Source organism: Ochlerotatus camptorhynchus, unplaced genomic scaffold, assembly GCF_037179485.1.
Source record: "Ochlerotatus camptorhynchus isolate MF236.1 unplaced genomic scaffold, CSIRO-AGI_Acam_v1.1 ptg000222l, whole genome shotgun sequence".
NCBI lineage: Eukaryota > Metazoa > Arthropoda > Insecta > Diptera > Culicidae > Ochlerotatus > Ochlerotatus camptorhynchus.
The window spans coordinates 1071107-1097228 of record NW_027040712.1 but is presented as its reverse complement, the minus strand read 5'-3'; the positions used below and the strand labels follow the sequence as shown (position 1 = coordinate 1097228).

The 26122-nt window shown below is 40.6% G+C and overlaps 2 protein-coding genes across 4 annotated transcripts in view; both read left to right on the top strand.

Annotated features, from left to right (window-relative positions):
• Dpp10 (Dipeptidyl peptidase 10) overlaps positions 1 to 26122 on the top strand; it is a 587790-nt gene that overhangs the window by 495748 nt on the left and 65920 nt on the right. For all 3 annotated transcript variants that reach the window (XR_010517761.1, XM_065225206.1, XM_065225205.1), the window contains 2 exons: positions 3108 to 3319; positions 13351 to 13510. Coding sequence is in view for 2 of the 3 variants with exons in the window: in XM_065225206.1 (XP_065081278.1) it covers positions 3108 to 3319; positions 13351 to 13510 (372 nt within the window). In the remaining variant the exon portion in view is untranslated. The remainder of the gene's footprint in view (positions 1 to 3107; positions 3320 to 13350; positions 13511 to 26122) is intronic.
• The window catches only part of LOC135703887 (putative uncharacterized protein DDB_G0286901), a 115947-nt gene that overhangs the window by 47176 nt on the left and 42649 nt on the right, over positions 1 to 26122 (top strand). The window lies entirely within an intron of this gene.

Sequence of the window (26122 nt, the reverse complement as noted above, 5' to 3'; positions counted from 1 at the left end):
AGAATCGATGAGCTACCTCTCCCCCTCAATAAAAATACGTACTTTTGAGAATTCAAACCCAGTTTTCTACAAAATTGTGAATGCTTCAAAAAATTTACCATCACGTATTTCAAGTCAATTTTCAAAGATCGGAGTCGAAATTCAACTTGGCAGAACAGAAAATCAAAGTTTTTGTGAAAATACGTAATTTCGTGAATTTAAACTCGGTATTCTCAAAAATTGAAGAAATTCAACCCTCACTAATGGATTCAGCAACATCTATTAAAATACAAGCTTATTTTTCAAATATAGAAGCCAAAATTCAGTTCGGCAAAACAGACAAATGGATTCAAAAAATCTACCATCACGTATGAACTCAAAGGTCTATTCTATAACATCCAAGCCTGTTTTTCAAAGGATGGAGCCAAAATCCAACTTGGCTGATCAAGAAACCCAAATTTCTATAAAAATACGTACTGTTGATGATGTAAAGCCAGTTTTCTCAACAATTGTGCTTGCTTAAAAAAAAATCTACCATCAGGTATGAACACACGAAGGTCCATTCTTTAAAATCTCAGCCTAATTTTCAAAGGATTTCAATCTCACAAGAACGAGGAAGGGATCTTAGGGAGCGGAAGCTATGTTAAAATCACTTCAGGAAAGCTCAGACTAACATTCATTATAATTCAATCACTCAACAGAAAAGTTTGGACTCCCTAAGGAAGGTTTTGAACCACTTCAGAAAAGGTTGGACACCATTTGGAAAATTTAAGCTAAACAAATTGTCGGTTCACTTCAGAAAAATTTCTACACTTTCACTAAGCAAGATTGCCAAATGTCAAAGCAGTTAACAAAAATCTGGAGCTCACTTAGGAAAATGTCAAACCCGCTCTGACAAGTTTGGTTTCAGTTCGGAAAAAGTTGAATCAATACAGGAAACCTTGGATTTATTTAGGAAAAGGATTAATCAGCTAATGTTGCCTCACTTCAGAAAAAGCAAAACTAATTATTTAATGCTTGGATTCGGTATATGTTGAATCACTTCAGGAAAGCTTTGACAACTTAAAAAAGGGTTGAATAACATAACAGAAAAGTTTTGACTCAGTTAGAAAAATATTGATAACTTATTCGAATTTAGGAAGTTAGGAATTTCCTGAATAGTTTCTGATTTCTCACTTCTAAAAATTTTAAACCAATTTTGAAAAGATTCGAATTAGCTCGGAAATTGTTGAATCACTGTAGAAAAGAAGTGAATCACTAAGTTTCTTTGAAGAAAGTTTGTAAGTTGAGAAATTTAGATCGAATGCAAAAATCTGGCGAATACGGTGGGCTGGGCACATCGTAATAATGTCGGATAACGACCCAATGAAAATGGTGCTTGGTAGTGATCTGACTGGAACAAGACGAAGATGTGCGCAACGAACAAAAGGGATCGATCAGATTGAAGGTGGCTTACCTAGTGAGTTGCCAAACAAGATTAGGAATGATGTTCGATGAAATCCGTTTTCAACAACTGGAACCGGCTGATCCGATTTCAAGGACCTGTCATGCCGTACTGGTCAAGTGCCAATTTTTGTGAAAATTCTTTAAAAGAACAAGGTGATACAACAACAACAACAACAACATAATAAAATCTAGCAAAGCGAGTATCCATACCCATTTTTTTTTTAATTTGCAAAAAATAAATATACACTGCACGTTTTATTTTATTTCCCCCTTGGTGATATTTTAAAATTTTGAAGGGGGGGGGGGGAGGTTGACAAAAGAAAAGCTTGATATTTGTTCCGGCCTTATATGAAACACTCTTACGTCAAAAAAAAAACATTTGCCAAGGGGAGTAATTTCATGGTTTGTCAGGGGCGCTACCAATACTCACTGGCGACAGCACAGCAGTTTCAAGGTTTGCTTCAACCTTGACCTTGGCCTCAACTTTCTTCATGGCTCAATGAGCACCGCAACCAGCCAACCAGGGAACGGCAAAAAGTTTCATTTCTAAGAAGCTCACAACGCCAGATGGACACAAAAAGCCCGCCAATAATGTAAATAATATCGTAATCCTGACAAATCTCACCACTGCCGTCTTCCATGTTTCCATGGTACTCCCCGGCTAGCAGGATGACAGACAATGATTAGGGCTCCGTGGAAGCTTACTCACCACCGCCGTTCTCTTACTCCAATCGGTCTTAACGCTGAATACTCTCCATCTTCCACTGAGGAAACGCTCAGCGATCCACGTGAGCTAGAAAATGCTCAACCGCACAAAGCAAAGGAAAACCGCTGGGCAGACATTTGAGATTTAATGACTCATTAAAAAGGAAAACAAAGCCTAGTTTATAGGGGAACCTGGAGCTGCAAATGGGACCACTAAACGCTAAGCAAAGTTGGGCCCGAACCTACCCGTATTCAATCACAACTGAGCAACATTTCCGGCGGTAGGTTTTCATCATTATTCGAACCATTTGCTGGTGAACAGTCAGACGACCAAATGGCACCCAACTTTGGAGGGATGAAAATGACTTTCCAACGAAGCGAATCCTAGACACTCACGGTTCGCACCGTTCCGCAGCATGGTACAATTATGAAACCATTAAAATAGTAATGACAGGCATTTACCGAGCTCTCCCGCTCATTGTTTGCGAAAGCATTGATCACAATGCTTCGCACAGCAGGCAGGAGACACGGTGGACAGTTTCTCAATTCAAGGATAATGGTTTGATGGGCTAAAGAGGCTCGTAAAACGATACGATAATGCCTCCAGTCTTAAACGGTTTTGAATGGGTTTGGTCAGCGGAACTTGATGGCCCGGAGAATGATCGGCTGTTAGAGGACTTCCAGACAACTTAGAAAAGATATCAATTTCGATTAATCGTCAATTAGAGAGAACCGACTTCAAAGGGTTGATCACAATACCATTGAAAGCCATTTTCCCTGGCAAAAAATAACTGTGATTTTCCAACTAATGGACGAAATGAAACATGAGCGCAACACTTGTATATTGTGTCCTGCAAACGTCCACATTACAGCTAACCACATAATCATAAATCCGTTCCCCACCAAATTACCATTCATTTTAGCATAGCATTGATTGTTTCCTTCTTCACTTTTTCTCTCTCCGTATTCCATTTCAGCGAAACGATCCAGCTAACCCTGAAGGCGGACAGTGACGAGTGGCCATTTCTGCTGCACGCCGAGTTCACCCCCAAGGGCCAGGCGATAGTACTGGTGCACACGTACGACATCTACTACAAACCGTCGGCACGAGCCACCCAAACGTATCGGCTCACGAGAACCGCAATCCCGGGCATCATCTACAATGGCGTTCCGGATTGGCTTTATGAGGGTAATTAAAAATGAACCAGTCCTGCTGTGTAGTGGCATGCATGTATATGGGAGAGAATGGTTGAGGCACGTACTGTCGTCGTTACCTACATACCGCGGAATACAACAACCGCCAGCCATAACCGAAGAATTACAATTCAATCTGGCACGTTCCGTTGCGGTGCCAGACGGGTGGCTACTATTAAATACCTACGGGCGATGAGCGCCCATTTTGGGCCACCCATTAATTACGTCATGCTAAATTGAGGACAAAATTACCCCCCTCCCACCTGTTGTCACGTTTTTCCAATGCCTAATGCATTGCTTGTCAAAAAATTATGCAACCCACCACCCTCTCCCCATTAGAGCGTGCCATAATATATGCATCACCCCTAGGTTGGGAAAGAAGAAAAGGGATCGAAATTCGCACGTGTTTGACCCAAGTTGGATACCCACTGCTTTGGGGCAATAAACGAAAAGGGTGCTATTTGTTGGAATGATGAAAAGTTATGTTATTGTTACGTTGACTGAATGTTTGCACACGTCACATTGGTTTCATATCGGTTTAGTTTTAAGAAAATTTATTAAATGTCAAATCAACTTAAGAAAAGAGCGGATTAGAAGAGAATCTCATAAGACCGAATGAGTCACTTGGTCAAATGTGACGACAAGCCAAATTTGAATTGTGTTCCATACTCCACCTTGCGTCAGTGATGCTCTCCAGTGCTGATAAAAATCATTTCTTCCACACTCAAATTATCTAATAATGAAGACTACCCTAAAAGATGGACCAACTACCTGCATTAATTTGAATTTTGACATGACATCATTCTCTTGATCAAGGCAACCGCTGAGTTTTGAAGCCAACATCTGTTTTTGTTCAATCGTGGAGGGATGTTCATTATCGCCTGTGTTGTAGTCAATATCAAAATCATTATTATCATTTCACACAAATATAGCGCTATCAAACGTGATGTGTTGTTTTTCACACTCAGATCGATGGATAATTATTACCTCATGCTGAATTGATGATAATATTGAGGATTTTGATTATTCAAAATAATTTTTCCCAAAACGAAATAGGGGAAATGGATGTAATGTCGGCCTAAATTCCCCTATATATTCAGCAACCGACTACATTTTCAATAGCGACCAAAAATATCCATTAGTACCGTCCCAATGACGCGTTCATAGATAAAATTGATAAAAAGCAGATTTTAAGCGATGGGCTCAATCTTAGATCCATAGGCCAACATTAGAGCCATTTCATCTAGATTCTTTTTTTTTTTGCTATTGAGCATCACTTGAGAATCACTTTAAATTTCGACAATGTTACTCGAGCGTTGATATATAAAAAAAAAATGAAGATTTTTTTAACAAACGCAATTCATCCAAACTGGGTTGAAGCGCTAGTCATGGCTTGCGATGGTAATTGATAAAGACAGACACTGATGCTTCCATTAAAACCGACACTCAAAAAATTTACCACATTTTTATTGACGAATTTCCATGTGAAATTAAGCATTATTTTCATGTGACCACACATAAACAGAAGTACACATGAAATTTGTGTGTCAAATGAATAGTATGAGCGGTCACACATGGCTTTTATGTGTACACATATTAAGTATGTGTCGGACACATAGATATCATTTGTTGATCACATTACAAAAAATCATATGTGGGACACATACAAACAATCTTTGAAATTTTCTTAAGGTACATTAGGGTGGTGGGACTTATTTTTAAAAATCGTTCGGGGACATGTTTTTCCAAGTGGAAAATGATTATTGGGACTAATTAAGTAACTAAAGTAAAAAAATTGAGCATTTCACGTTGACATTTAGAGATGGCGCAAGATGTCTAAAACGTCAAACGATAAGCTTTTTCAAATAAAACATTTGAATCTATAAGTAAACTTGTGATTTTGTAATCCTAAAGGTCGAATTTCTTCTTTCCTTTTACGATATTTTCACTCTTTCTTGAGGTATATGGCATAGAGATATTTCCGTGTATAGGATTACGCTTACATATTGTATCGCAATCAGCATCCTTATGGTGATAGATGCAGTAACCAAATATGAAAATGAGATAAAACAAGAGAGAATGAGAGAGAAAATGGAGAGAAAGAGAAAGAAAGGCAAAAAAAAAGCGAAATAAAGGTAAATTTTATAATTTTGCATGGGAAATTTTGTTGAAAAGGCTTAGATTTCCACCCAGTTAGGGAGAACATCATGTTGAAGAGAATGAGACTTGACTGTACTGGAAATGTGATCTGATTTCAACGAAAAGCATTTATTGATTCACAAAATTAACTGTTTATGAACAGGGTTGTTAATCGATAATCGTCGTAAACGTCTGAAATGGTTAATTTGCATTTCCGACGTTAACGCAGACATTGACCCAGACCGAAGACCCTGCTCATGAATACTTTTCAACAATGGTTCTATTCATCAAGTTATTAATTAGTTGGAGATGCTTAACGTCAAATGAAAGTACAGAGTTCATAGTTCCGTTATAGTACAGCAGTGTGAATATTGTTGATAGAAAGTCGCAAAGGAAAAGTTTGTGGAAGTTAAGAATTGGGTTGATCATCCCCTTTACCAAACACCACCGTTGAGGAGGGATAGTGATGGGTATGGAGTTCAAAGACCGCATTGGTGAAGTCGAAAAGAAGCGTTGTTTTTTCTCGATTGAACGCTTGTATGAAAACTGTTCCATAAGGTATAAGATAAGATAAATATGATCAACACCTCAATATCTCAATATCACCTCAAAGAACTTTATTTATATATACAGTCAAGATTCCTATAGTAGGTTAATAGGAACCGCACAATAAGAACCGGCATTAACGAATACACGTAGCATATGGGATTAGAGCTAATTGCGGACCAACACTTATTGTAGGGTAACTTGAAGAGATAACTTCCTGGTGTCTTCTGAAAAGTTGTTAACAAGATATATGACCTCCTTTTGTGAAAATTTTGCATCAAGAAATTCAAATGTTTGGTTCTCTGGAAGACTGAAACATGAAACTGTTCCTAGAGCTCCGTTTTTTGATGTAGGACTACGTCTGTGATTTCTATATGGGGGTACACTTTGTGAAAACCGAAAATGGAACATGTAACGTAATTATGAAAGATTTTGATCATTATTAACTCAGCTGCCCCTGGACCAATTTCAATAATTTTATCACCAATCGATCAGAAATATTTCTAAGAATTTATCATTTTTCAATATGTTACCATTGAAAATTGCACGAATGTGCAACTGTTGCTATCACCGATTGCCTGCTAAAAACGATTTCTCCAACACAGATTTCAAAGTTGAATTCTATCCGGTCTCACCAAACGGTGTTTATTCAATCACCGCGTGGTGAGTGGTGGTGTTCTCCAGTACACAACGAAAGGCTCCCCGCAAGCAGCTAGCTATCAAGTCTGCCCTCAACCGCTGATCGGATTCAGTTCCAATCACCACCACACACGGTGTCCGGTCGTTGGCTGATGCCAGCTGCAGCAGCAGCAGTGCTTTCGGCGAGCTGCAGCCCACATGATCATCCATAGAAGGAGGGAGAAGCCACACCGCTATTGATTGGAATCAGTAGCTCTTCGTGAGTCGCTGTGGGCCATCTATGCCAAGTGCGTCAGCCTTATGCCAAACAACATACAGCTCACCAGCCTCATATGTGTTTAACACCCAAATAGCTCAGCATTACTCAACCATCACGACAAAATGGTCCTGTTGAGGATCACCATAAATTTGTAAAAGAGTATTTTTGGACATTTGTCAAGGTCATCAATCGAATGGCAGTTCCCATATCAAGATAGAGCTGGAATTAGGGCGTAACAGCTTTTGTAAACAATGACTTCTTTCGATGATGTCTTGAAAGTCAAGGCTCGCCCACACAAAACAATATCACAGGTAGGGTCAGACTTCCCCTATCCGACGGTGATAATGGTTTGCGTGAGCGAGTCTTGAATTCCTAAAAATCATCGAGAGAAGTCATTGTTTACAAAAGTTGCTACTCCTAATTCCAGCTCTATCTAGATATGTTTAAATCTAACATGCCATGTTCTTGAAGTTAACATTGGGGGTGCAATTTCAAAAACCAAAGGCGGTTGTGGCATTAAAGTGGTCAGATTTTGATCCAGAGATGATGTATTTTAATTCTTAATACGCCAATCGATAGGAATATTTTCTACGAATCTGGATTAAGACTGTCATTTTTCAAAATGACTCTACTGAAAATTGCACGAATGTGCAACTGTTGCTATGATAGTTAAAATTATAACCGATTGCCTGTGAAAAGCGATTTCCCTAACACAGATTTCAAAGTTGAATTCATCCGGTCTCCCCAAAAGGTGTTTATTAAATCACCGCGTGGTGAGTGGTGGTGTTCTCCAGTACACAACGAAAAGCTCCCCGCAAGCAGCGAGCTGCAGCCCACATGAGCATTAGAGTGATGCAAAATTTGAAATTTTCGCTCCACAATACTTTAACGATTCCAAATCAGATCCTGACTAACCTCTCAAAATTTTAACCCCTTTGGTGAGAAACTGAGATGGCACAAACCATTTGAAGTTTGTATGGGAATAACTATGGGAAAACCAAGATTTTTGTTCATGTCTATCTAATAATTCACCATATCGGTCTGCTTCTAAAACTTTCAGTTGTACTGGTAGGAAATTTTCCATGCTACAACTTTGTTGAAGATCACTTTTTGATTAAATGCAAGGATCGAAAGTTATCAATGGTTCAATGCGCTGATGTCTTATGATCATGCTCAAACAACTGCTCAGCAGGCAACATTGGTGTTTATGGGGCGTTGAATAGGACACAAAAATCATTGCTACTATGTCACACTGCAAAATACACTGTTGCCTACAGAGCAGCTGCTTGATCATGTCATAAGTTTACCAATCTCTTAAATAATTATTAACTTTTTCCTGTCTCTTTTTACATAGAAACGATCTTCAGCAAAGTTGTTGCTGAGAAAATTTTCTATAATAATAGCTTTCGAACTGTTTCGCTGCTCAATATGTAAAAAGACTAGAAGGTAATAAACAAAAAGTTGAGATTTCCCATAGTAATTTACATGTAAACTTCAAATGGCTTGTGCGAAGTCTGTTTCTAACCAAATGAGTTGTAACTTTGGGAGGCTTATCAGGACCCAATTTGAAACCATTTAAGCACTGTTTAGCGAAAAAGTCAAATTTTGCATCAGTCTAATGAGCATTCATGGAAGGAGGAAGAAGCCGCACCGCTATTGATCGGAATCAGTAGCTCTTCGTGAGTCGCTGTGAGCCATCTATGTGAAGTGCGTCATACTAAAGAGTATAAACAGAGAGAACCCCGCTCAAATTCCTATTCCTACACAAAACACAAGCGGCTGCTGCAGTTAAAAAAATAACATTTATTATATAAGACCACGTAGTCCTACGTCACCATTGCGTACAACCCCATTGGGCTGCCCCTTGCAGTTTTTTTTTTTTTCGAGACCGTTCATAGACTTCTTATTACAATTAATTCGGAGCTATGACCGGAATTTGGACTCAGGGAACTACAGGACGGTCCACCGGAAGATCCGGAACATCGGTAAAAGTGGTCAATTCATAAAACTGATCCTAAAACTCCGTGAATTTTTTTTTAAATTACTCATAGACGTCTTATAAGAAAATTAGAAGTTGTGGACGGAATATGGACGATGAAAGCTACGGAATGGTCCACTAGAAGATCTAGAACATCCGTAAAAGTGGTCAATTCATGAAACTAATCCTAGAGCTCCATGGTTTTTATCGAAACCGCTCACATACACCCAACCGGTGGATGTAAGATTCGCTTACAATTATGTGGGATTCATTATCAGAGGATGTTAGTGGAGACCGCATGAACTGAGGATGCAATATACCTAGCTGTGGCCCAATGCAAGAGAATTGAAGACCGAAAAATGTGGAGTGTATTAGTGAGTGAAATGAATTATGTCGAAAAAAATTGGAAAAAGGTTGCCGACTGGGACTCGAACCACGAACGTTGTGATTATCAGACCTGTGCTTTCTCCACTGATCTCTCCATGTACTAAAAGCAAACAAGAAGCACTCATTTCATCTCACACTTGACTTCGTATGCTTTTTCTGCTGGAGAGATTCGAGGCAAGTGTGTGCGTCGTTCTGCCATCTTATACATAAAAATCAAGGCAAATGCTTGCTTGTGTAGATGAAAGCACAGACAGAACACGAAATAAAAAAGGCAAAAAACCATTACATCGCCTGCAAGGTCAACTTCTAACATTCGCTGCGATGTTCATGAACAGAGGATGATAGGAAATGGAACTAACATTCATTGTAATAAATTTTTGGTTTGCGTGTACGTCTTATTGCAATTAACTTGGAGTCCTGAATTAGGACTCTGAGGACTACCGCAACCACTCATCGACGTCTTATCAGAATGAATTCGATGTTGTGAACGAAATATGGACGCTGGGAACTATGGGATGGTCCAATAGAAGATCCGGGACATCCGTAAAAGTGGCAAATTGATGAAACTGATCCTGTAGCTCCGTAGTTTTTTTTCTAAACCACTAAGTTGGTATACGTTTTATCGTTATATACGTCTTATCAGAATGAATTCAGATTTGTGACCGCAATATGAATCCTGTGGAGCATGGGATGGTTCACCGGTAGATCCGGAACATCTTTAAAAGTGGTCAATTCATGAAACTGATTCTAGAGCTCCATGTTTTTTCAAAACAACTCATAAACGTTTTATTAGAAATAATTCGGAGTTGTGATCGGAATATGGACCCTGGGGATCACGTAATGGTCGACCTGTAGCTCTGGGGTTTTTTTTTTTTTTCAACCGCTCAAAGACGTCGGAATATAAACCTGTGGGACCACAGGATGATTTGCTGGTAGATCCGGAACATCTGAAAAAGTGGTCAATTCGTGAAACTGATCCTAGAGCTCCGTGGATTGAGTAAAACCACTCATAGACGTCTTATTAGAATTAATTCGGAGTTGTGACCAGAATATAAACCCTTAGGACTATGGGATGGTTCACCGGTAGATCCGGAGCATCCGTAAAAGTCAATGCATGAAACTGGTCCTAGATCTCCGTGGGTTTTTTTCGAAACCTCTTAAAGACATCTTATCAGAATGAATTCATAATTGTGACCGGAATATGAATCACGGGATGGTTCACCGGAAGATCCGGGACATCTGTTAAAGTGGTCAATTCTTGAAACTGATACTAGAGCTCCACTTTTTTTTAACAGCTCATTGACATCTTATCAATAGGAACTCGGAGTTGTGTTCGGTAAATTTATTCTTAGGTCTACGGAATGGCGCTCCAGAGGATCAAAATCATCCCTAAAAGGGGTAAATTGATGAAACTGATCCTAGAGCTCTTCTGATTTTCCGAAATCACTCAAAGATGTCTCATCATTTGGCGAACGCTGCTTGAATAAACATTGTAGTCTATGAATTCAGATATCTCAAATATATAACATTATGTCCTGCAAACTTTCACCTTTGATTGATGATAAATGGTACATTTCAGAAAGTAGATGACTTTTTGCTAATACTTGCTACTTTTCGAGAAACCGGAAAGTAATTTTCACTATTTTGACTAAAATTTCGCTTGTATCGACCCAAAACATTGGGAACTCTTCCTTAAAACTTACAAATTATCCGACTTAAAAGATACACGGCGTTAAAAATGAAGGATTTGTCGTTTGTATTGAAAATAGTACAACAAACGTAAATTTCAGTTAAATTTTACAATATTCACTATATCTTTGTTATTTGAAGACCTAGAAGTTTGAGCCCTGCGTCATTTTTAACTTTTAAGCTAACCTCTACCATGTGAAATAAGAAAGTTAATATCGCAGCACCATCTATGCGGAGAAAATTGGAAGTAATTTTTTGTTAAAGCGAGAAACTTTGCCAAAGACACCAATTCAATATAATGCGAACCCAATGCGCTAGAGGTTTTGTCTCGCTAATTTCGGTTCCTGGTTCAGTGTGCATTGCAAACTGGTAAATGTACCAATGGCAATCTGGATGATGAAGCTTATTCTAGATTCTAGCCCATCGCTCTGCTCCCCTGACTAAAAAAAAAATATATATCCAAGGCACGACCATAGATACCATAGACCATAGGACTACGTGCTTGGGATCAATATTAGGCGATTGTGTTAGGGAATCCACTTAACCCATCACGGAAACGCCTCGTTTTCTGATGACAAAATATGGCATTTACAAAACGCACGGATGTTTTGGTTTATTCAATAGATGATAAAAAAATTCGAAAATTTAATCAACAATAATTTGTAGTGGCCCTGAAAAGAACCGTGTTGTCGTGATGGTTGAGTAATGCTGAGCTATTAGGGTGTTCAACACGGATGAGGCTGGCGAGCTGTATGTTGTTTGGAACGAGGGTGACGCACTTGGCATAGATGGCTCACATCGACTCACCAAGAGCTACTGAATCCGATCAGTAGCGGTGCGGCTTCTTCCGCCTTCTTCGGTGAATGGACGCTCATGTGGGCTGCAGCTCGCTACTTGCGGGCAGCCTTTCGATGTGTACTGGAGAACAATGTTCAACGCCACGCGCCGAAAGTACTACTGATGACAACCGACCGGACATCACCACGGACGGTGATTGAATAAGCACCGTTCGGCGAGACCCGATAATCTCAATTTTGAAAACTGTGGTAGTGAAAGCGCTTTTTGCAGGCGATCGGTGATAAATTTGATCACCATTGCAACAGTTGCATATTTGTGTAATTTTCAATAGTGACCTATTGAAAATTGATGAAGTGTTCATTTCAGTAGATTTGTAGAAAAATTTCCAATCGATTGGCTTGTTTAGAAATAAAATCCATCCTCTATTGACAGAGTTATAAGTGGTCGAAACCTAACCACTTTTCGCAACGGGGTTGATTTTTGTTTTTTGAAATTGTACCCGCAATATATTGCCGAAAGACGTAATCGTATGACACGGCGGGCGGGACAGTGAATCTGATGAGCTACGCAGTAATAAAGAGCATTTTCAAAGGTTTAAAATTTCTATGTTTTAATATTGCAAAAACCATTTTCTCGATACATAATTTTGCCAGAACATGGTCACATTATCGACCGTTCCAGATGTTATCTAGAGGATTAGTTTATGGCCACTACTTTAAATAATTAACCTGGTGCTTCATAAAATGGTCAAAACAATGTTAGTATACTAGTCAGTTTACATGACAAGCCCACTTTCACTGCAAATCCAGATTATCTCTAGAACAATATATTGATCTTTTGTGAGTTAGCTGTTATCGGTACAGTTGAAAACCGAACTAACCGCGCTAGCAACAATTGATTTTACTCTCGTTCTGTACATGAAACATAGTGCCAGAAGTAGTGCGCTGTAATCTCACAATGATACGCTATACAGCGCACTATTTCCGACACTATGTCCAATGTACAGAACGAGAGTAAAATTAATTGTCGCTAGAGGGTTATTCCGGTATTTAACTGTACGGATAATACCAGAAAAATGCATTAATTACAATAACGACATTTTTTGCGAAACTTTTTTTTAATAATCCATTATAAATCATTAATTTTTAAGGCTCAATTCTGATAACTTTGCGGAGCCGTAATTTAATATAAATTATCAAAATTTCGTATACCTAAAGTTGGTAGAACCGAGACCGAATACTCGTGGCATACTCGAGGTTATGCACTACAATGCTAAACAAGACATCGAAGCGCTGAAATCAATTTCTTGCAATTAAAACATTCTGCTTAACGTGCAATCTGTGCATCGTGTACGTTGGTCACTTATTTATATTCTTACCGCAATTGAATGCCGTGCCAGCTGCGCTGCATGCCGAACATTTTAATTATTTTTCAATTAATTAACGTTTTCCTTTCACATTTCTCCCCTTTTTTGCTCCATCTACCAACACCCATTGGAAACGGGACCGCAAACCTCTCGCTCACATATGGATCATCGCGTGCCATGCTGGCTCAACTCTATCCGCCGCGGTGATTCTGCACCTCCCATCAGAGGAAATTCTGCAGAGCAACAAGGCGATTTGGCTATCGAATGACGGCCACCTGATGCTGTACAGCACCTTCAACGACTCGCTGGTGCAGGAGCAACAGTTCTCCTGGTACGGCATGACCAACGGTGATATCAATCTCTACCCAGAGATCCGCTCGTTAAGGTAAGTATATCTACCACCACTGTTCGCTGGTTTTGACGATGGAGTAAACTTTGGTCTTCTCCTAATGAGAACGATAAAGTATCCCCGTTCATTGTGGCATAACATCTTGTGGATCTGGCTGTAGGATGACAAAACTTCCCTCGGGTCGATTAAACACACATGAAAGTTTTGCTTTCCGTTCCGTTGGCCGATGGGTAGCGTTTTGGAAAGCTCTCCAATGCGGACAACGTGATAGCTTGAATCAGAATATGCCGTCAGCAGAAAGAGGAAGTGTGTAAGGTGAAGATTATTCAAAAATTCAAAAGAAGTTTATTCGCTGCCGTCCATGAAATTGTGTTCACTACATTCTACTTTCCTACCGGAACGCTGTGAGCACATTTTCATGGAAAAATTTCGGTTTTAAACGAAAAAACTGCGTATGAATTTCCAAATAATAATAACGTTCCCCTTAAAAAAAAATCCGCAAATGGGTGCTATAAGGCAAATCAGCCAAGACAACGGCCATTTTTGGATTCTATCAACCTTGTCCTTAACAAGGCTTGGTAAACAATTTTGTATTTTGTCTCGATAAAACAAGCGGAACTTTTTCTCCGTTGAATAAACACTATATTCCGAAAAACTCTTCATAAAATGGAATTTATTATTGTTTCAATTCTTCGAAACCGCAAAACTGATGATGATGAAGCTAGGCATTCAAGAGAGAACGGATTCTATTAAATCAATGGTGAAACAATACTGAAGCAATGCGTGTGCTCCAAATAATCATACAGCAATTAGTTACCTGATTATATGCTATTATATGAACACGTTGAATGGAGTGCAACGGAAATTGCTTATTTGTTTGAACGTCATGTATTAATCAGAATTTATTTTAAATTATTACCATACCCGCACGCGGACTATGGTGTGGTAGTATTAAGGGTATCAACGAATCGGTGTTGACATAGCTTCCATACATATGTCGTGGTAAATATTTGCATAATTATGCAAAATGAACCTGCCTTAGGTGCATACACCTGGACCAATTTTCTATGCATACGATCGTTGAAAGTGGGGAAACAAATATAGCGGGGTTTTACTAGTTTTTCAATTGCAAACTAAACCGTAGAGCGAACCGTGGACTAGTGGGAATGATTTATGATTAGAATCAGAAAATATGTTCTGATTTGAATTTGTGTGGCATACAATTAAGTGCGTTGAAAATAACTCAGCTCAGTTGAATCCAAGCTATAATATGGTGGTGTTTATATGTTCAAAGTCACATTATAGACTCCTAAGCATTGAGCTCAAATATTTGATTCTGCTTAGGATTCATCTGAAACAGTGTTGCTCATCTTACGGCCTGTCTTCTGGATGTCCCGCGGATAGCTTTCAGATTGTGAAATGTATAGCCGCAGACGAACCGTGAAATGTTTGGTACTTAATGTGTTTTGAAATTTAAAAGTCATTATACCTAAAATGAACTTTGAATTTTCCACAGAATTTTCCTGTTTATTGCCTAGGAACACCTCGCTTGTCCTTTTTTTTTTCCTTTGTTCGGGACATAACACTACTGCGACCAGTAATTTGATCTATTGTAGTATAGCCCGTGTCCTTAGTTTAGTGCATGTCGTATTACTCCATCACTATTGAGAAATGATGAAGTATTCGGTGTTGATACAGTTGTCATTCTTGCCTTCATCGCAAGGAATCGATTCTAAATGAAAGGTCCCGCTATTTATACCCTTCGGAGTGTTGGAATACCCTCCAAAGGCGCGCCCCTTTGTCAGTCTAAATGGGATTCCTTAGCAATAAAAATAAGCAATGACACCGATAATGACCATGCATCAGAACCCTAGTCTTAACCACTTCAAACTAGAGAACAATGAATAGAAGATTAGGAATCACATAGATGAAGACTTGAAGACTAACTAACTCATTTTTTCCTTGTTTCAAGATCATCCTCGGTACAGGCAACCCGAGGACTTATCACTATCAACAAGGCATAAAAAGTAACAAGGACTAAGATGTGTTCCTTTGATTACTGAAAAATCCTGTACCCCTAGTTTGAAGTAGTCAAGACTAAGATTCGGTGGTAGATCTTACATCCCGTAACGTACTACGAAAAGGTGATCTACCCACGTTACGGGGCTCGCTTGTCCTTAAATCCTCTTTAATATTTGCTTGGATACTCTCTTTAGGATGCCCTTGGATTTTTGTCAGGATTTCCCTGAAATTCTCATAAAAACTTTTTTTTCTTTTCCATTCTCAGAATTATTGCCGCATGTTTTTTTTTAATTCCCCTCGTATCTCCACATTATAATCGTTATAATTGTCCCAAAATTTCGATCGCATTATCCCAAAGCTCCGTTACAAATATGTTATACTTCTGTTAAATTCTTCTCGATACTCCCATGACACTGTCCTCCGATGTTGTGAGTTTGAACTTCTTGCAGCTTGGCGATATCGAGAATATTAAATTTTCCCTAAAACTCCTTTGGAATCGAATTAACTTCAGATTCAGATTCCTTTCGAATTCTTATCACACTTTTTTTTTGAAATTTATTTCAGAATTCTTTATATAAAAATTGTCGCCATTGCTTTGCGATATTTGTCACAAGAGCTGGAAAGCGTTTGCATAGCAACATTGTGCATAAGACTGATGCAAAAACGGTTTCAAATCAGGTCCTGATTAGCCTACCAAAATTTAAACTCATTTGGTTAGAAACTGACTTGGCACAAATCATTCGAAGTTTATATGGAATTACTATGGAAAAACAAAGCTTTTTGTTCGTTGTCTTCTGCCCATTTTCCATATAACTTTTTCGAAAATTTCTATAACTATTATAACGGAAAATTTTCTAAGCTACAACTTTGCGCAATATCGTTTTTCAGCCAAATGTCAAATTAAATTGTTATTAATTGTTTAAGAGATTGATAATCTTATGGCATGATCAAGTAGCTGTTCTGTAGGCAACACTGTATTCTGCAGTGTGACATAGTAGCCATGATATTTGTGCCAGGGGGACCCTATCCCTGTCAACCGCATATAGATGCACCATAGCTCACATGATCTTGACATTTTTGGAAAATCTGACACTTTTGGACATACTGACGGAGGCACGACAGAACAAGACAGCTTACTCTTTCACACTCGCATTGCAGTGCTGAATGCTAGAAAGAGTAGTCTGTTGCAGTCATCCTTCTTACCCACTATATTAATCACATTGATGTGAGCTCCGCCGAAATTCGTGATTGTTGCCCCCGTGATTTGTGCTCTATTCTTCGCACCAGAAACACCAATGTTGCCTGATGAACAGTTGAATGAGCATAATCATAAGACATCAGTGACTTAAATCATTAATAACTTTTGTTACTTACATTTGATTGAAAAGTGGTTTTTAACAAAGTTGTAGCTGGGAAAATTTGCTACAATCACAACTATCATTTTTTAAAAGCATAGTGATGTGGTGAATTGTTAGATAGATACGAACAAAAACATAAGTTTTCCCATAGTAGTTCCCATATAAACATGAAATGGTTTGTGCCAAGTCAGTTTCTTACTAAACTAGTTCAAATTTTGGGAGACTAAGCAGGACCCAATTTGGAACCGTTTAAGCACTGTGGAGCGAAAATTTCAAATTTTGCATCAGTCTATTGTGCATGCATCTCACAACACCCGACAAACAGTGTGTGGTTCTCTCATTTGCTTTTAACACTCTTTTCCAACTAATCTTTGAGAAAGCGATGCACAAAATGAGCGGTACACTCCGTGCGGCGCAGGGAGCAAATATAATACAAGAAGCGCTCATGTCTTCTTTGAGTTCTTTGCAGACTTCGCTTACCACGACTGCATGCATAGGAGGTGTAGAAGTACATAACAAAGAAGAATTTGCGTCGGAGCCGTGGGAGCGATGGCTACACATCGATCTTTCATTATTTGTAGTAGTAAGTAGTAAAATTACGTTTATTTCTGATAATTATGATTTTACATTGTTTTAACATTTTAATTGATTAGCATATCAGGCTTTTCATCTTTGTTTCATTTGTTATTCTAATTTACGTATTCACGTTTTTCTACTAGTCTACAAAATACCCCTTGGGGGATGTGTTATGTTTGAATTGATAAAGTGAAAACCTACCTAACTACGAGTATAACTTAACCTAACGTGCTAGATCACGTATGATCTGATTATTTGATCGCAGACAGGTGTCTCTGAACCTTTCCAGGATGAATACTCTCAGGCAGAGCGTAAAATTATTGACTGCCTAGGCTGAGTGTGAAAGCACTGCACTATTCAATCCATTTCTCTGTGCAGACCGTTTGTACCAAACGGTAAAGGACGAGGCAATGAAAGAGCCAACAAAAACATTCAGTCACTCACGAGCAGGCGACGCACACCGCTTGCCTTCGCTCACACAGCATGTGATGAGTCATTTTTCCATAGAAAATATACGCTCAGTCATTCAAATCAAATATTGGGTACCATCACGGCAGAATAAACGTGTTGACTGAGCTACTGACTGAGTGCTCGGCTGTCAGTGACTCGTTTATCTCTCAATCATTCAGACTCTCACGAGGCAGTGAATGATGAGGCAAATGGCAGTTCATATTCATATCAAAATGACTCAATGAACCTGACTGTTTTGCGCACTGCTCTCAGGTCTTCTAATGTCTGAATTCCAGCTAGGAGGTGAATTTTACGCGAACACTGGCGCGGTAACCATAGTACGGTGATAGAGGAAATGCTTCACCAAACCCGAGCGTCTGTTCACCATGGAGGGGCGGCTCAAAACGGCGTCTGTTCTCCATGTTAGGAGCGGCTGATCACCGTCCTAGTGCCAGTGTGGGACTCTAAACAGAATTGTGCACGATGGGTCCCCCGGTGAGACAGGGGTTGGGGCAGGCCCAACAAGCCGCCCTGGAAAAAACATAAAGTTGCAAATACTGAAGAAAGAAATACGGACCGGAACAATCGGCACAGACCTACGCGACGAAATAAGGACTACGATTGGAAACTCGGAACATGGAACTGCAAATCGCTCGGCTTCCCGGGCTGCGATACGTTAATCTATGACGAACTTCAACCACGCAACTTCGAAGTCGTAGCACTGCAGGAACTTTGCTGGACGGGACAAAAGGTATGGAAAAGCGGGCATCGAGCGGCTACTTTCTACCAGAGCTGTGGCACCACCAACGAGCTGGGAACAGGTTTTGTAGTGCTGAGTAAGATGCGCCAATGCGTGATTGGTTGGCAGCCGATCAACGCGAGGATGTGCAAGTTGAGGATTAAGGGCCGTTACTTCAACTACAGCATCATCAAGGTGCACTGCCCACACGAAGGGAGACCCGATGACGAGAAAGAAGCGTTATATGCGCAGCTGGAGCAGGTGTACGACGGCTGTTCGCAACGGGACGTCAATGAAATGACTGGTTTGACGGCGAATGCAAACTGTTAGTAGAGGAGAAGAATGCAGTACGGGCGAGAATGCTGCAACACCGCACGAGATTGAATGTGGAGCGATACAGACAAGCGCAGAACAGACAACAGCCTACCGGCCCCTGATCTTCAAGAAGTTGAGGAGGAGATCGATCAGCTGAAGAACAACAAAGCAACTGGTGTAGATCAACTACCAAGTGAGCTATTAAAATACGGTGGTGAAGCACTGGCTAGAGCGCTGCACTGGGTAATTGCCAAGATTTGAGAGGAGGAGATATTACCGGAGGAGTGTATGGAAGGTGTCGTATGCCCAATCTACAAAAAGGGCGATAAGTTGGAATGCTGCTACTACCGCGCGATCACACTGCTGAGCGCCACCTACAAGGTACTCTCCCAAATTCTATGCCACCGCCTGTCACCATTTGCAAGAGAGTTCGTGGGGCAATACCAGGCGAGATTCATGGGTGCCCGCACTACCACGGACCAAATTTTCGCGATTCGGCAGGTTCTGTAGAAATGCCGCGAATACAACGTACCCACACATCATTTGTTCATCGATTTCAAATCCGCATACGACACAATCGATCGAGATCAGCCATGGCAGATTATGCACGAGTACGGATTTCCGGATAAACTAACGCGATTGGTCAAGGCGACGATGGATCGAGTGATGTGCGTTGTTCGAGTATCGGGGACACTCTCGAGTCCCTTTGAATCTCACGGTTACGGCAAGGTGATGGACTTTCGTGTCTGCTATTCAACATCGCGTTAGAAGGTGTGGCACGAGTGGCACGATCTTCAGGAAGTCCATCTAGCTTCTTGGCTTCGCCGATGACATTGACATCATGGCACGGAACTTTGAGACGATGGCGGAAACGTACATCAGATTGAATGCTGATGCTTGGCGGATTGGACTTGCCATCAACGCATCAAAGACAAAATACATGAAAGGAAGTGGTTCTAGGGAAGACAATGTTAGCCTCCCACCCCGAGTTCATATTGACGGTGACGAAATCGAGGTGGTCGATGAGTTCGTGTATTTGGACTCACTGGCGACCGCCGAAAATGATACCAGCAGAGAAATTCAAAGACGCATTATGGCAGGGAATCATGCCTACTTTGGACTCCGGAGGACGCTCCGGTCGAATAAAATTCGCCACCGCACGAAGTTGACTGTCTACAAGACTCTGATTAGGCCGGTGGTCCTCTACGGCCACGAGACCTGGACTATGCTTGTGATGTTTTCGAACGGAAGGTGTTGCGTACTATCTACGGTGGAGTGCAGATGGATGACGGAATGTGGAGGAGGCGAATGAACCACGAATTGCACTAGCTGCTGGGAGAACCATCCATCGTCCACATTGCAAAAATTGGGCGACTACGGTGGGCTAGGCACGTTGTAAGAATGCCGCACGATGACCCAGTGAAAATGGTTCTAGAAAGCGACCTAACAGGAACAAGAAGAAGAGGCGTTCAGCGGGAAAGGTGGATCGACCAAGTAGAAGGCGACATGCGGACCCTTCGCAGACTACAAGGCTGGCGAAGTGTGGCCATAGATCGAGTAGAGTGGAGACGACTTCTTCGGACAGCAGAGGACAACAAGGCCTTAGCCTGATTAATAAGGTAAGTAAGCAAGCTTGCTCACAGAAACTAACAACACCAGCTAGTAGGGGAAAGATTCCCCTATCGTAGATTAAATTGATTGTTTACAAAAGCAGATACGTCGATCTGAATAGTTACGCTTGATATATTTTTTTGGATGAAAATTTATGATTTAATTCAAAGTGGATTTGTTTCTAAAAAGGAAATTAATTTTCGTACGCCTTTGTCTCAAACGTCATTTGGATTAGATTTTTGAAAATTTAGGCTAGAGTCAAAATGGCCGAATTCCAGCACAAACTTGGTTTATTGCTTCTAATGAACAATTATTTATGCGAACTTATATACAATTCAGATGGTGTTAATTTACTTCGAGGCTATATATCCCCAAGTTGTGAGAATTTTAGCGACCAAACTGAGGGCAGCCCGTGACTTTTCAGTGTATCCCTAATCATCATTTAAAAAATTAAAAAATAGAATAAATCCCGCTGTATGGCGGGATAATTCCGGTTGGGAAGTACTTATGTAATGTCAGCCAACCGCTTAGCGGCACCGGTGATTTAGTGGTAAGCGTGATTACCTCTCACCCCAGCAGGCCTGGGTTCAATCCCATTCGGCGCCGCCGGGATGTTCTGAGACATAACATCTCTGATCACGTCTTCCTTCGGAAGAAAAGTAAAGACGTTGGTCCCCGGATCATGAGTTGATGGATCGATAGGTAGGGTCCAGGTGTGGGAGCTGCCTCCCTGGCGTCGATAGCATTGGTGCTCAGCACGGAAAACAAGATAGACTGAAAACAAATCAAGGAAAAAATAAAACCCAACCGCTTCACACTAGGGTGACTCCTTGTAAAAACCGGTCATAATAAAATTATTTGTTTTATATCACAACCAACATAATTTTTGAATGTTTTGTTATTCGAGTGTCATCCCATGGTCAATCATACTTAGTTTTTCAACGAATTTTCATCATCAACTTTATGCAAAAAAAAATCAATTCATGTCAAATTATCCTGAAATTTTGCATTTGAAGCAAAAATTTATCTGAAAATCTGACAAAAATGTTATATATGCAATAAGCCATGAAAAAATAAATGCTGACCAGCTACGCTCAGCGCGGGCCTGCCACTGTCTGGCTGTGTGAGGTTGATTTTCCGCTATATTAATTTGAACCTAAATCGATTTATAACTCTAGGGGGACACAAATAATTTTAAAATTACTTATGTCAACCTGGTGTCCTTCAAACACTTCTATTGTTGGTAATGTTAATGCATAATGAGAATGTAGGACTAAGATGTCTGATTATGTTGACTTAAGATGTCTGACCCTTTGCAAAAATGTAATATGCTAATTTTGTTCTTGACGCTAGTTGCGGTCCAACAGTGTTTGTCTCGGGTGGAAGACGGCATCGCATTTCAGTTTATTCGAGATTATGTTAGTATCACAACTCCATCGAGGAAGCATACGCGTAATCTTCAATTAGATCTGTACTACAAAGAAATACAGTTCTAACCAGATGGACCTTATCAACCTTCTACGATCCTAGCAAATGTTATCCGAAGATTTATGTTTTACCGAGTTACAGTCACAGCAGCATCGATAGAATCACGACTTTCAATTTTAGTCCATACATTTAGGTAATGTAGTTCACCCCATTTTAATCGGTGTATAATTACTACAAATGCCAGTACAAGAGATAAGTTGACCTTATCGAACGGTATGATCTTATCGACTCAAGAGATTACACTCCCTCTCAAGCATTAAATATTCACATCCCTCTGAGGGCACAATTTCAAGGCAGATAAGTTAGGTATAGATAATACGCAAATACACATACCTTACATCAGAGGCTCCAGCTCGACTAAAGCCCACTTATTTACATAACAGAGAACAATCTTCCCCTCCCCTGGAGTGTTGATGCTCTGTGTGTCCTTCTCCAAATGATTATTCAAGAATCTTCTTCTGCTTGACCTACACCACAAAGCGTACCCGCAAGCCAAGTCTCTGCTTAATACGAGTAAGGCTGTAAGTGGCTTCGAGAAGGAGCGGGAAATGGGCAACCTACTATTTTCTGGAGCCCTTTTCCCGTGTTTTGTGTGCAGCAGCAAACCACCCGGTTTTGTGTGAATGGGGATATTTTGTGTACCGAAACAAGCAACAATAGCAAACAACAACAGCGATATTGCCGACTTGTTTGCGCAGAGGGAACCTTCACAATCCAGTCAGTGGATTCGTCTTTTGTGGTTTGGTTAAAATTTTCATTCATATGCCGCAACCACAAACGGGCGGCAATGCTAGCCGCGATAGAAGTAGTCGTTCTACTACATACGGGTAGCTATAGGGCAATCACAGCCCAATTGAAACTATGTAAATGCATAGCACAAACTACAATACGATGCCATTCAAAGGATACAATCTGGTTCTTTATTTGACCGCTTTAGGGAAACAGAGAAGCCCTTTTCACGCGCTGTATTCGAAGCTATCCAAATGATTACCCGGACATTGTTGCAACAATTTCGGAGGTTGCTTTGTATAGCGGAAATGAATAACGGGGGTGTATTGCATTCCTTGTAACAATCTCGTCTTCCTCCTGTGTGGCGTCGATTTACCCAAATGGTTTGAAATTGAAACATACAATGATTGTGGGAATGGGCATATTTGGCTAGAGCAGAGTTGAGGTAGGAGAATGTATCTAAGCAAATATTTGTATTTGGTGATCCTATGTTCCAGAAACTACTGCTACTGGAATTTGATTATGTTTGCTTATCCAGAATTGTTAATTACTTTCGTGGCAAAGGGCCGATGATTTTCTGCAACTTGTTTGTATTGAAATCGTCTATGGTCTGAGTTTAGTCCCCCATGAAATTGGTCAATCATCCTATATTTTCGTATAAAGATTGTACTCGAAAAAAATGCAACGCATTCTTTTGTGTATAGCTTTTTAAGTTGCATGGTTAAAACTTGATGAAATTTTGAGTAAAACCTGTTTAGAGTGCAATTTTTACTTGTTAAAAATCTCTTCACAATCTGTCAAGTGGTTATCGAAATGGCTTCCAAGCAAGAAGTGCTTCGACAAAAAATTATGGGAACGGTCGTGAAAAATCCAGGCCAGTCCCACAAGTGAATCGCGAAACAGTTTTGAATCGACAATTCGACCGTGTCCCGTGTGGTAAAATCATTCAAAGAGACCCACACGACCCAGCGGTGAGCTGGCAGTGGAAGAAAAGCGAAGGCGACCGACCCCTTGAACGCAATCCGAACCTTTCGATTCGGGACGTGGCCAAGAAGATCAATTCTTCCGTCTGGTTCGTTCAGCAGTCAGTTAAACGGGCCGGTCTTCATGTCTTCAAGATATGGAAGGCACCTAACCGAACCGATGAACATAATACGGTGGCCAAATCCCGCGCCAGGAAGCTGTACCGCGAGTGGTTGGCAAAATGCATCGTAATGGACGACGAGACGTACATTAAAGCGGACGCCAAGCAGATCCCTGGCCTGGATTTTTTCGTCGACAAGTCCCGCGTGGATTTTCCGGAGAAGTTCCGGAAGAAGAAGTTGACAAATTTGCCAAGAAGTAGTTAGTGTGGCAGGCGATCTGTTGGTGCGGCAAATTCAGCAAGCCGTACATAACGACCATCAACGGCCAAATATATAAAGAAGAATGTCTCCAGAAGCGCCTGCTGTCCTTCCTCCGGTTCCACGAAGGTGACACTCCTAACCATGAGCTAGCGCTAGTGCTGTGGAAATATGGGAATTGAAGTGGGAGAAATTTCCAGCTGAGCTGTGCATCGGCATGTATACACATGTACGTGGGGTGTACATGGGTGTGAAAAAGAAAATTCCCACATGGCCACATCAGAAGGGGAATATATTTTATGTCGGTAATAAGGACAATTTTTTTTTTTGGCAAGGCGGACGGGCACCAGTTGATTTCTTGTCCTAAACGGAAGGCTTAGAAGCAACCAGAGAAGCATCGACAGGATTAAGAATAGAGCGGTAGCGTACTTAAGCAGCTGTAGTAACCGGAGGTGCATCGTCGGAAAACAAAAATCTTCAGAAGAAGTGCTTGAAGAAGAAATGACAGAAATTGACGTAACGACCCCGGAGACTGACATCAGTGAAGAGAAACTGAGCCAAAGCGAACCCTTAAACACGAATCACACCTTTTTTTTCCATCGATTTTGTTTTCCGTGCTGAGCACCAATGCTACCGACGCCATGGAGGCAGCTCCCACACCTGGATCCTACCTATCGACCCATCAACTCATGAACCGGGGACCAACGGCTTTACTTCCCTTCCGAAGGAAGGCGTGATCAGAGATGTTATGCCTCAGAACATCCCGGCGGCGCCAACTGAAATTGAACCTAGGCCTGCTGGCGTGAGAGGTAATCACGCTTACCACTACACCACCGGCGCTGCTAGAATTTCACGATTGTGTGGCTATTTTTGTGTGTTTTGATGTCAATACAGTAATTGCACAATTTCAATATTATTTTGACGGATGCCAGGACGTTTTGAAAACTCATTTCTGCCTTTCGTGGCCATTTTTGGAATGTTTACAGTATTTATTCATTTTTTGACTTCAGTTTCCAAAAATCCTTCCTTTAGTGTGCGGCTACAACGAACCCACACTTGTGCCAGCGGTACACCTTTGATTGCCTTGTGGCTAAATATTTAGTGGCCTGATCTCAGCCCAGTAGGACCTCCTCAATATTGCGGCTAATGTTTTCTAATTTCTTATTCCCGCTGGCCGTATGGTGAAATTGACCTTTTCAGGAAGTCATCGAACTGGGCAAAAAATGGGTCGCTTATTCCCACTTCCGCCCACCGGACGCGCGAGCGCGAATTGATTGTGTGCGGTATTGGACCGAAAAACCATTTCCCTTCTGAAGCACGTCCCTTCATCCCTCGCTGTTATTGTTGCTGGTGGAAGCTGCAAAAAGGAAAAACATTTTGCGGTATCCATTGGATTTTGGTTTGCTTTTTTTTTGCAGGCCACATTTCATCGTTTGTAGAGGCTTAGCTACACAAACGAGGGTGTGCGATTTTTGAGACCTGTTTGATTCAACGGAATATGTAGCATGGGGACCACTCTCAACATCCGGATTGGTTGGATGCATGTACGATAAATGGGTTACATTAGTATTCGAATCGAGGCTTTGGGCATTAGATGTCAATGATTTTTATCACGTATGTGTGTGTTCGCAGCTATTTGCTCAGCCAAAGTATTTTAACCGTTTACCCGAGTAAAGTTTTATTCCAAATTGATAACAAGTTCTGATACCCGGATATCGAGGTTTGATAACTAAATAAAGACTGTATTCGAGCAAAGTGAGATACACAATAATGGTCGCCAAAAATTCATTTTATTTATTTTATCTATTTATTTCATTCCTATTTTAAGAGTCTCCGTCCGAACCTATCGGTCCATGACAGGATCAGCACGCCGAATGTTTGTATCACTTCTCGGTTTCCTCTCGACCTTCAAACGTTCTGAAAATGATTTGAGCACGCCGTGAATAGTGAATTTAGGTAAATCCAACTTTTTTGCAAGTTCCCGTATTGACAAGTCAGGATTTGAATTACGTCCGTT